Source organism: Salvelinus sp. IW2-2015, linkage group LG2 (genome assembly GCF_002910315.2).
Source record: "Salvelinus sp. IW2-2015 linkage group LG2, ASM291031v2, whole genome shotgun sequence".
Taxonomy (NCBI): Eukaryota; Metazoa; Chordata; class Actinopteri; order Salmoniformes; family Salmonidae; genus Salvelinus; species Salvelinus sp. IW2-2015.
The window spans coordinates 40,238,343-40,249,253 of record NC_036839.1 but is presented as its reverse complement, the minus strand read 5'-3'; the positions used below and the strand labels follow the sequence as shown (position 1 = coordinate 40,249,253).

The window sequence follows — 10,911 nt, the reverse complement described above, 5'->3', positions numbered from 1 at the left end:
CCGCTGTGAAGTTTCCAATAGTGTGGGGCGTCCAAAAGCTCTGTGGCCCATCACATGAAGGTCATAGAATGTACGTACAATCCAGTGTGTATGTGTGTCTGCTGTGTTGTCTATTGTGTGTCTGTTGTGTCTATGTGTGTATGTGTGTCTGTGTGTGTCTATGTGTGTATTGTGTGCTGTGTGTGTCTATGTGTGTCTGTGTGTGTTCTATGTGTGTCTTGTGTGTGTCTATGTGTGTATTGTGTCTTGTTGTGTCTGTATGTGTCTATGTTGTGTCTGTGTGTCTATGTTGTGTGCCTGTGTGTGTATGTGTGTGTCTATGTGTGTCTGTGTGTGTCTATGTGTGCCTGTGTGTGTATGTGTGTGTCTATGTGTGTCCGTGTGTGTCTGTGTGTGCGCTAGAATGTTTGTGGGTTTGTGGAAATTGGAACACTTCTTTCATCCTTCTCCAATCATCCTTCATCGTTTTCCAATCATCCTTCACCAATCATCCTTAATCCTTCTCCAATCATCCTTCATCCTTCTCCAATCATCCTTCACCAATCATCCTTAATCCTTCTCCAATCATCTTTCATCCTTCTCCAATCATCCTTCATCCTTCTACAATCATCTTTCATCTTTCTCCAATCATCTTTCATCCTTCTCCAATCATCTTTCATCCTTCTCCAACCACCCTTCATCCTTCATCCTTATCTTTCCTGCCTCTCTCTGTTCTCTCTTGACCCTGTCCCCTGTGCTGAGTAGGAGCATTGGGCCAGTAACCGAAAGGTTGCTGGATCGAATCCCCGAGCTGACAAGGTAAAAATATTTTGTTCTGCACCTGAGCAAGTCAGTTAACCCATTGTTTCCCGGGCGCCGATGACGTGGATGTCGATTAAGGCAGCCCCCCGCACTTCTCTGATTCAGAGGGGTTGGGTTAAATGCTGGAAGACACATTTCATTCGAATGCATTCAGTTGTACAACTGACTAGGTATCACCCTTTCCCCTTTCTTCATCCCTCTCTCCCTCTGTCCCCCCTCCTTCAGATCCGTTGAGCATGACGACACTGATAGCCGGAGCTGTAGGCCTCTTCCTGCTCATCCTCATGTGCTGCCTGGATGTGTGTCTCCCATTGACAGGGCTGCTGCAAAAAGGGTGAGTACATCACCTCACAGACTATATGTGCTTGTGGCCCCCAATATACCACAGCTAAGGGATGTTCTTAGGCCCAACACAACGCAGAGTGCATGGATACAGCCCTTAGCCGTGGTATAATGGCCATATACCACAAACCCCAGAGGTGCCTTATTGTTATTATAAACTGGATACCAACGTAATTAGAGCAGGAAAATAAATGTTTTGTCATACCCGTGGTATACYGTCTGATATACCACGGCTGTCAGCCAATCAGCATTCAGGGCTCGAACCACCCAGTTAACAATGAACAATATTTTCTAATTGTCCTGTTCCTCTTCTTTCTTCATGCTAGCCAACAGAGGAGCAGGAAGGAAGCAGGTCAGTCTTTCAGACAACCATTCTGTCAACTTCTTATTGTGTTGCTGATGTGTATGCATGTTATTGTACACGTGCAAGAGGTACAGTTTCACACAACATACACACATATATATATATATATATACAGTTGAAGTCGGAAGTTTACATACACTTAGGTTGGAGTCATTAAAACTAGTTTTTCAACCACTCCACAAATTTGTTGGTCACAAACTATAGTTTTGGAAAGTTTGTTGGAAAGTCATTTCTCCAACAAATGTTTACAGACAGATTATTTCACTTATAACTCACTGTATCACAATTCCAGTGGGTCAGAAGTTTACATACACTAAGTTGACTGTGCCTTTAAACAGCTTGGAAAATTCCAGAAAATGATGTCATGGCTTTAGAAGCTTCTGATAGGCTAATTGGCATCATTTGAGTCAATTGGAGGTGTACCTGTGGATGTATTTCAAGGTCTACCTTCAAACTCAGTGCCTCTTTGCTTGACATCATGGGAAAACCAAAAGAAATCAGCCAAGACCAAAAATAATTGTAGTCTGGTTCATCCTTGGGAGCAATTTCTGTACAAACAATAGTACGCAAATATAAACACCATGGGACCACGCAGCCGTCATACCGCTCAGGAAGGAGACGCGTTCTGTCTCCTAGAGATGAACGTACTTTGGTGCGAAAAGTGCAAATCAATCCCAGAACAACAGCAAAGGACCTTGTGAAGATGCTGGAGGAAACATGTACAAAAGTATCTACAGTGGGGCAAAAAAGTATTTAGTCAGCCACCAATTGTGCAGGTTCTCCCACTTAAAAAGATGAGAGAGGCCTGTAAATTTTTCTCATATTACAACACCTTCAACTATGACAGACAAAATCAGAAAAAGAATCCAGAAAATCACATTGTAGGATTTTTAATGAATTTATTAGCAAATTATGGTGGAAAATAAGTATTTGGTCAATAACAAAAGTTTATCTCAATACTTTTTTATATACCCTTTGTTGGCAATGACAGAGGTCAAAAGTTTTCTGTAAGTCTTCACAAGGTTTTCACACACTGTTGCTGGTATTTTGGCCCATTCCTCCATGCAGATCTCCTCTAGAGCAGTGATGTTTGGGGCTGTTGCTGGGCAACACAGACTTTCAACTCCCTCCAAAAATGTTCTATGGGTTGTTGATCTGGACTGGGTTCACTTTGACTAGAGCGTTGCAACTCCCTGAAAATGTTGGTCGACTAACGCCCTCAGGCCCCTTGAAATGCTTCTTCTTTCTTACGAAGCCACTCCTTCGTTGCCCGGGCGGTGTGTTTGGGATCATTGTCATGTTGAAAGACCCAGCCACGTTTCATCTTCAATGCCCTTGCTGATGGAAGGAGGTTTTCACTCAAAATCTCACGATACATGGCCCATTCATTCTTTCCTTTACACGGATCAGTCGTCCTGGTCCCTTTGCAGAAAAACAGCCCAAAGCATGATGTTTCCACCCCCATGCTTCACAGTAGGTATGGTGTTCTTTGGATGCAACTCGCATTCTTTGTCCTCCAAACACGACGAGTTGAGTTTTACCAAAAAGTTCTATTTTGGTTTCATCTGACCATATGACATTCTCCCAATTCTTCTTCTGGATCATCACAAATGCTCTCTAGCAAACTTCAGACGGGCCTGGACATGTACTGGCTTAAGCAGGGGACACGTCTGGCACTGCAGGATTTGAGTCCCTGGCGGCGTAGTGTGTTACTGATGGTAGGCTTTGTTACTTTGTCCCAGCTCTCTGCAGGTCATTCACTAGGTCCCCCCGTATGGTTCTGGGATTTTTGCTCACCGTTCTTGTGATCATTTTGACCCCACGGGTGGATCTTGCGTGGAGCCCAGATCGAGGGAGATTATCAGTGGTCTTGTATGTCTTCCATTTCCTAATAATTGCTCCCACAGTTGATTTCTTCAAACCAAGCTGCTTACCTATTGCAGATTCAGTCTTCCCAGCCTGGTGCAGGTCTACAATTTTGTTTCTGGTGTCCTTTGACAGCTCTTTGGTCTTGGCCATAGTGGAGTTTGGAGTGTGACTGTTTGAGGTTGTGGACAGGTGTCTTTTATACTGATAACAAGTTCAAACAGGTGCCATTAATACAGGTAACGAGTGGAGGACAGAGGAGCCTCTTAAAGAAGAAGTTACAGGTCTGTGAGAACCAGAAATCTTGCTTGTTTGTAGGTGACCAAATACTTATTTTCCACCATAATTTGCTAATAAATTCATAAAAAATCCTACAATGTGATTTTCTGGATTTTTTTACTCATTTTGTCTGTCATAGTTGAAGTGTACCTATGATGAAATTACAGGCTCTCTCATATTTTTAAGTGGGAGAACTTGCACAATTGGTGGCTGACTAAATACTTTTTTGCCCCACTGTATATCCACTGTAAAACGAATCCTATATCGACATAACCTGAAAGGCCACTCGGCAAGGATGAAGCCACTGCTCCAAAACCGCCATAAAAAAGCCAGACTACGGTTTGCAACTGCACATGGGGACAAAGATCGTACTTTTGTAGAAATGTCCTCTGGTCTGATGACACAAAAACAGAACTGTTGGCCATAATGACCATCATTATGTTTGGAGGGAAAGGGGGAGGCTTGCAATCCGAAGAACACCATCCCAACCGTGAAGCATGGGGGTGGCAGCATCATGTTGTGGGGTGCTTTGCTGCAGGAGGGACTGGTGCACTTCACAAAATAGATGGCATCATGAGGAGGTAAATTATGTGGATATATTGAGCACCATCTCAAGACATCAGTCAGGAAGTTAAAGCTTGGTCGCAAATGGGTCTTCCAAATGGACTATGACCCCAAGCATACTTCCAAAGTTGTGGCAAAATGGCTTAAGGACAACAAAGTCAAGGTATTGGAGTGGCCATCACAAAGCCCTGACCTCAATCCTATAGAAAATTTGTGGGCACTGAAAAAGCGTGTGCGAGCAAGTAGGCCTACAAACCTGACTCTCTTACACCAGCTCTGTCAGGAGGAATGGGCCAAAATTCKCCCAASRTATTGTGGGAAGCTTGTGGAAGGCTACTGTTATGGAGATTCATATGTTTAAGGTAATGGTAAGATAATGACTAAATTATTTATACTTTCAAATTAATGTTAAGGCAATAACTAACAGTATTCCACCCTGTCACTGTATAATGGAMTGAAATGTGTTTGAATCATAAGAATAGTATTCTTGAATGTATGTACACAGGAAAAGAGYACCTGTTAGCAGACAAGGAACTGTGGCAGACACCTTGTGACCACTGTGAAACTGATAACAGGAAGGAAGTCTCCCCAACCAGGGAGGGGAGAAACCATTAGGCTTGCAGTAGATTGTGTAACATATGGCAGGATATGATAAGCAATGTATGTGTAGGAGAAGACTTGTAAACAATATTGACAGTATTAGGAGAAGAGGGACATTTATGACCAAATGGGAGGTATATAACCAAATGTGCATTGTATGATTTCAGAACYTTCTCTGAATAAACTTTTGACCTATTGCAGACTGGGACTTTGTCTAATTCTTCATTAACCAGGGATTTACAACCCCTGGGAATTATTCGAAGCTTAAGTGATAGTTGAGTTCACAACATTGGGATAAGAATTCTCGTGACAGCTACCTGAAACGTTTGACCCAAYTTAAACAATTTAAAGGCAATGCTACCAAATACTAATTGAGTGTATGTAAACTTCTGACCCACTGTGAATGTGATGAAAGAAATAAAAGCTGAAATAAATAATTCTCTCTACTATTATTCTGACGTTTCACATTCTTAAAATAAAGTGGTGATCCTAACTGACCTAAGACAGGGATTTTTTACTAGGATTAAATGTCAGGAATTGTGAATAACTGAGTTTAAATGTATTTGGCTAAGGTGTATGTAAACTTCTGACTTCAACTGTATATGTCACCTTAAGTGGGCTCCCGAGTGGCGCTGCAGTCTAAGGCACTGCATCTCGGTGCTAGAGGCGTCACTACAGACACCTGGTTCAATCTCAGGCTCTATCGCAACCGGTTGTGATTTGGAGTCCCATAGGGCGGCGCACAATTGGCCCTACGTTGTCTGGGTTTGGCCGGTGTAAAATGTCATTGTAAATTAGAATTAGTTTTTAACTGACTGGCCTAGTTAAATAGAGGTAAAAAGGACAGGCTTGTGGTAATGGCTGGAGCGGAAATAGTGAAATGTTATCAAATACGTGAAACATATCGGTTTCCATGTGTTTGATGCCGTTCCAGCTATTATGAGTTGTCCTCCCCTCAGCAGCCTCCGCTGAGACTCTCAATGTCGTAACTCTTCTTAACAGAAAAAGAAAGGAATTCATTGTGGTTTTTGTCTCTTTGTTTTTTGTTGCACCAACTTCTACAGTCCACCTCCTCCTCCCACCAGAAATGTGAGTGTGTTGCCATTCCCAGTTGTTGTTAATCAGGAACTGTTATTATTCCTCCTACTGTCAGTATTAATTTAGTTGACCAGTGGTCTTGTTTTAAATTTGACTGTTCTTGGAGCAGTTGTTGACCACACCAGTGTGTTGATAAGCCTGAGTTGTTGAGTGAGTTGGTGATAATAGTAACCAGTCTAGTTAACTGATGGATACGCCTTTCCCTTTCTGCAGCCCAAGAACTACAAACACACCCAGTCCTTCATGATCTGAGGGTATAGCACGCACATACACACACATTCGGTGGATGGATGGAGAGAATGTGCAACAGAATACATATTTTAGCTAGCCTACACCACCTACAATAAAGCTCACTGCTGTACCCTTTTCGGTGTGTGTTTTATTTACAATTCTGCTGTTTATGACTGTACTGAGAAGCAATGAATTATATTAACATTGTTGTTTTACAGAGATATTTGTATACTTATATTTTTTAAGTATTTGTTTTGGGCTTTTGTGTGATGAAGGATGTGTCATGTTTGAACAGGTGTTTGTATGCACTGACTATGCACATGTGACTATTAAATCATCTGAATCTGATTATCATGTTTTCATTAAATATATTGTACCACACGTTGCCTCATAATTGACGACATGATACGTTTGGCCATAAACCTTATACTGACCCAATAAAAAATTTAAAATCTTAAAATGTATAAGGAATAAAGTGGTAGGTAGGTAAAAAGTAGTCGGTTGAAAAAATGAACAAACGTTTGAATGTTATGCACAGATTTCCTTCATCATGCACAGATTTCCTTTGAGTTGGTTCCCTCAAGGTGGTGCTACAGAGCAGGATATTTCTCTGGGGCAAACACTGCACAGAGACCTTAGCTAAGACTTAGCTTGTGTGTTAGTGGTCCATAAACAATGTCTCTCGTGTTCATTTTGTTATTTTATTGTTCTATTATTATTCTGCTGCCTCTACGTTTGGGCCATAAGCTGTTTTTCTGACCATCAATTCAATTCAGTTTTTTCAATTATGTGTGTGTGTGCATTTGTGCATGATCTTGTGTGTTTGTGCATATGTTTGGGATCTTGTGTTTGTGTACATGCTCGTGTGTGAGTGTGGTTTTGTCACCGTGTGTTTGACCTTGGTCTTGTCACCGTGTGTGTGAGGGAGGTGATGGCTGMCCCCCAGATTCTGCGCCAGAACCTCCTGTTGTCAGATGTTAAATTAAGCCTCAAACAAGCTCTCCTCTAAGAAGTATCCTTGGCTTGTCTCTCTCTGTGCCCACCTCTGCTAAACAGACATTAGCCATGCATCACATAACACTGAGGAAACAGTAGTGCTGAGTGTTTAGTGCTTTTTTGAGGTCGGTTTGGCTTGGGGTGGGTGATTAGTGCTAATTGAGGTCGGTTTGGGTTGGGTTCGTAAAAAAAAYTATTAATTTTGATTATGAATATATGACTTTGCAATTATTTTCGTTTTTTAATAGAAATTCCAAAGCAAAATATTGAGAACATTCAATTGTCAAAACATTGGAAACATTCCATTGTCTCCAACAACATAGGACAAAGCGATTAATAAGAACCAAACGGTGACTGCCCGTCAGCTCATATTACTTTAATTCAATAACATATTTAAGTTGTGTATAGCATATAACTTTACCAGATGACTTTATTATTTAATTTCTTAATTTCTTAAAGTCGTAATCTCATCTCTCAGGCAGTAGCAGCCAGACACCATCTAACGTTATATATGTGCTCTTGGTTAGCGAAAACGGTAGTCAGTAATCCTTGGGTTGCAACAGCTGCCCATACTGCAGAGCTGTCGGACGAAATCAATATTTTAGTAGTTCTTCAAAAGTAGAGAATACATTATTTCAAGACTGCTACAACTATGAATCCGCTATAGCTACCTCACAAACTGTCTCTATCCTTCTCGTCATTGTGTTTACATTCCGCTCTCATGCTGTGTGCAGTGCCGGGAAGAATAGGCGCAATGGATTCTGGTCATTGTAGTTCAGGACCACGTTTTCTGCGCAGAATTAAATCAAATGTTTTCCTATTGAAACTATTTATATCTAGAGAAACGGCGCGTTAAGGTCACGAAAAATTACGAATTAAATGGAATTTAAGTAATTGAACCGACATCGGTCAATTAGTTGTTTAATAATAAAAAAAAAAACATTTAATTAACCGCTCAGCACGAGAAAACAGTTAGCGAGGCATCAGTATCACATCACGCTGAGAAAACAGACTTTACCCCAGGCAGCAGCATCACAATAGACTTGGACCAAGGCTCCTGAGACATTACATCTGGTGTGTATTCACTGAGGTGAAACATTCAGAAGCATATAATTAGAATACAGGATCTCTATGTTCAGAACATTTGCAGATAGGAATGCAATTTGTATTTATTAAGGATCCCCTTTAGCTACTGCCAAGGCAGCAGCTACTCTTCCTGGGGTCCAGAAAKTTTAAGGCAGTTATATACAGTAAAAAATATGACATGTCATATCTACCACATATCTACAGTACAAAATCCACGTGTACATGTGTCTAGAGTGTGTGTTATCTTGTGTATGTGTATGCGTGTGTCTGTGCTTGTGTGTCTTTTCACAGTCCACGCTGTTCCATAACCTGTATTTGTATCTGTTAAAAAAAAAAAKTGATTCTAATGCTTGCATCAGTTACCTGATGTGGAATAGAGTTCCATGTAGCCATGGCTCTATGTACAGTAGTACTGTGCGCCTCCCATAGTCTGCTCTGGACTTGGGGATTGTGAAGAGACCTCTGGTGGCATGTCTGTAATGAATAGAGGTGACATGATGCCCAATTGTGTTCTGCATGACTGAATATCATATCTGTTCTATACTGAACAAAAATATAAACGCAGCATGTAAGGTCCGATGTTTCATGAGCTAAAGTAAAAGATCACAGAAATGTTCCATATGCACAAGCTTATTTCTCTCAAATTTTGTGCACACATTTGTTTACATCCCTGTTACTGAGCATTTTTCCTTTGCCAAGACAATCCATCCACCTGACAGGTGTGGCATATCAATAAGCTAATTAAACAGCATGATCATTACACAGGTGTATGGTTGCTGTGGACAATAAAAGGCCACTCTAAAATGTGCAGTTTTGTCACAGCAGTGGCATAGTGCTAAGGAGGTTTGCTGGGAGGGAGGAGGAAATGGCGACTGTTCTTGAATCTGAAAGTGCGGCAAGTGAAGTGTGTGATAAGGAATGGAAAATAGTGAAATCAAAGAATGGATCAAAGCAAGCAAAAGTTGTAGTAGAAGACAAAGACCGGTCCAATAATGCATTTCTTATTGGACTGTGTTTTTTTGGACGAGGAGATTTATTTGGGAAATCCATTTGTAATATCGAGGACTGTGAAGAAAGCAGTGGGAAAGGTGAATTCAATCAAGGTGACTAGAAGCGGCCTTGTTTTGGTTAATTGTGTTGATGAAGAACAGAAGAAGCGTACACTGGATCTGGCTAAATTGTCCACGTCAGAAGTAACGTATTGGTCTTCGGAGCAGGGCGCCTGCCAAAGGAGTTATATCTGGAGTTTCGTTGAATATAGTACCTTAGTCATAAAATCCCAGGAGTGGTCATTACACGTCGCCTGACCCGTATGGTAAATAGAAGGAAGGAGAAAAGCCTGTCAATATTATTGTTGTTTGAGGAGCCTCTACCTGAATATGTGAAGCTTGGATATGTGAGGTATGCCGTGAGAGCATTTGTGTGGAAATTGTAAAGGACATGGTAAAATTTAAAATGTTTTCAGACAGGAGAAGTATGAATTTGAAAAATCTGTGATTGGAAAATGTTGCAAATGTGGTGGGGATCATACTCCGGACTTCCCTGAGTGCCCTGTTAGGGTGAAGGAGGTCAAGGCGTCAAGGATCAGGGCTTCCAACGGATCTCCTATGTGGAGGCGGTGAAGAGTCGAAGGGGCAAGAGGCAACAGTGTTGAAGGTATGGTGGTGGATGCAATGCAACCAGTTGCTAATGCTTTAAGTGATCTGGATACATTCATCGTGAAGAAGGTGGACTTTGTGGCATTTATAGCCACAGTGATTAATATCTAAGAAGTCCTAAATCTGGATATCATTATATCTACAGCCGAGAAGTGTTTGGGGTACCAAGACTTCATGGCAGAAGCACTACAAGGACTATTGTCGCTTCGAAATGTCCAGCCCTCACAAGAGGCTTCTGGGGATTTTCTGTGTTGGGACTTGATTAGAATTAGGTTTTTACAGAAAAGCAGGTTGATTTTGTTTAGTTAATTTTCTTTTTGGTACTTTGTATGATTTTCTATTTATCTTTACCCAAATGTTTTACTTTTTGGGATCCTTATTATCCACCTGCGTGGTAGGTGGCGGAATGCACATCTAATTGTTGCAAACACCATTATACCATAGAAGAAGCATTTTTGTCACACAACACAATGCCACAGATGTCTCAAGTTTTGAGGGAGCGTACAATTGGCATGCAGACTGCAGAAATGTCTACCAGAGCTGTTGCTTCAACGTCATTTTAGAAAATTTGGCAGTATGTCCAACCGGTCTCACAACCGCAGACCATGTGTAACCACGCCAGCCCAGGAACTCCACATCCGGCTTCTTCTCCTGCGGGATGGTCTGAGACGCCGGACAACTGATAAAACTGTGGGTTTGCACAACCGAAGAATCTCTGCACAAACTGTCAGAAACCATCTCAGGGAAGCTCATCTGCATGCTCGTTGTCCTCTCCAGGGTCTTGAACTGACTGCAGTTCGGCATCGTAACTGACTTCAGTGGGAAAATGCTCCCATTTGATGGCCACTGGCACGCTGGAGAAGTGGGTTCTTCATGGTTTCAACTGGTCTGGGCAGATGGCAGACAGTGTGTATGGAGTCATGTGGGCGAGCGGTTTGCTGATGTTAGCAAACCATTCTCTTGAGTATGTTCTTGTGAGGACGAGAATGTGGAGAACGTATAAAACATCACATATGATAAGCATTC

At 41.6% G+C, this 10,911-nt stretch overlaps 1 protein-coding gene across 1 annotated transcript in view; it reads left to right on the top strand.

The window, feature by feature from the left end:
• LOC111971871 (junctional adhesion molecule 2A-like) overlaps positions 1 to 6,526 on the top strand; it is a 17,576-nt gene extending 11,050 nt beyond the window's left edge. The window contains exons 5-8 of the mRNA XM_023998667.2: positions 1,027 to 1,135; positions 1,470 to 1,495; positions 5,881 to 5,905; positions 6,128 to 6,526. Coding sequence (XP_023854435.2) covers positions 1,027 to 1,135; positions 1,470 to 1,495; positions 5,881 to 5,905; positions 6,128 to 6,161 — 194 coding nt within the window. The 3' untranslated portion in view covers positions 6,162 to 6,526. The remainder of the gene's footprint in view (positions 1 to 1,026; positions 1,136 to 1,469; positions 1,496 to 5,880; positions 5,906 to 6,127) is intronic.
• The last annotated feature ends 4,385 nt before the right edge of the window (positions 6,527 to 10,911 follow it).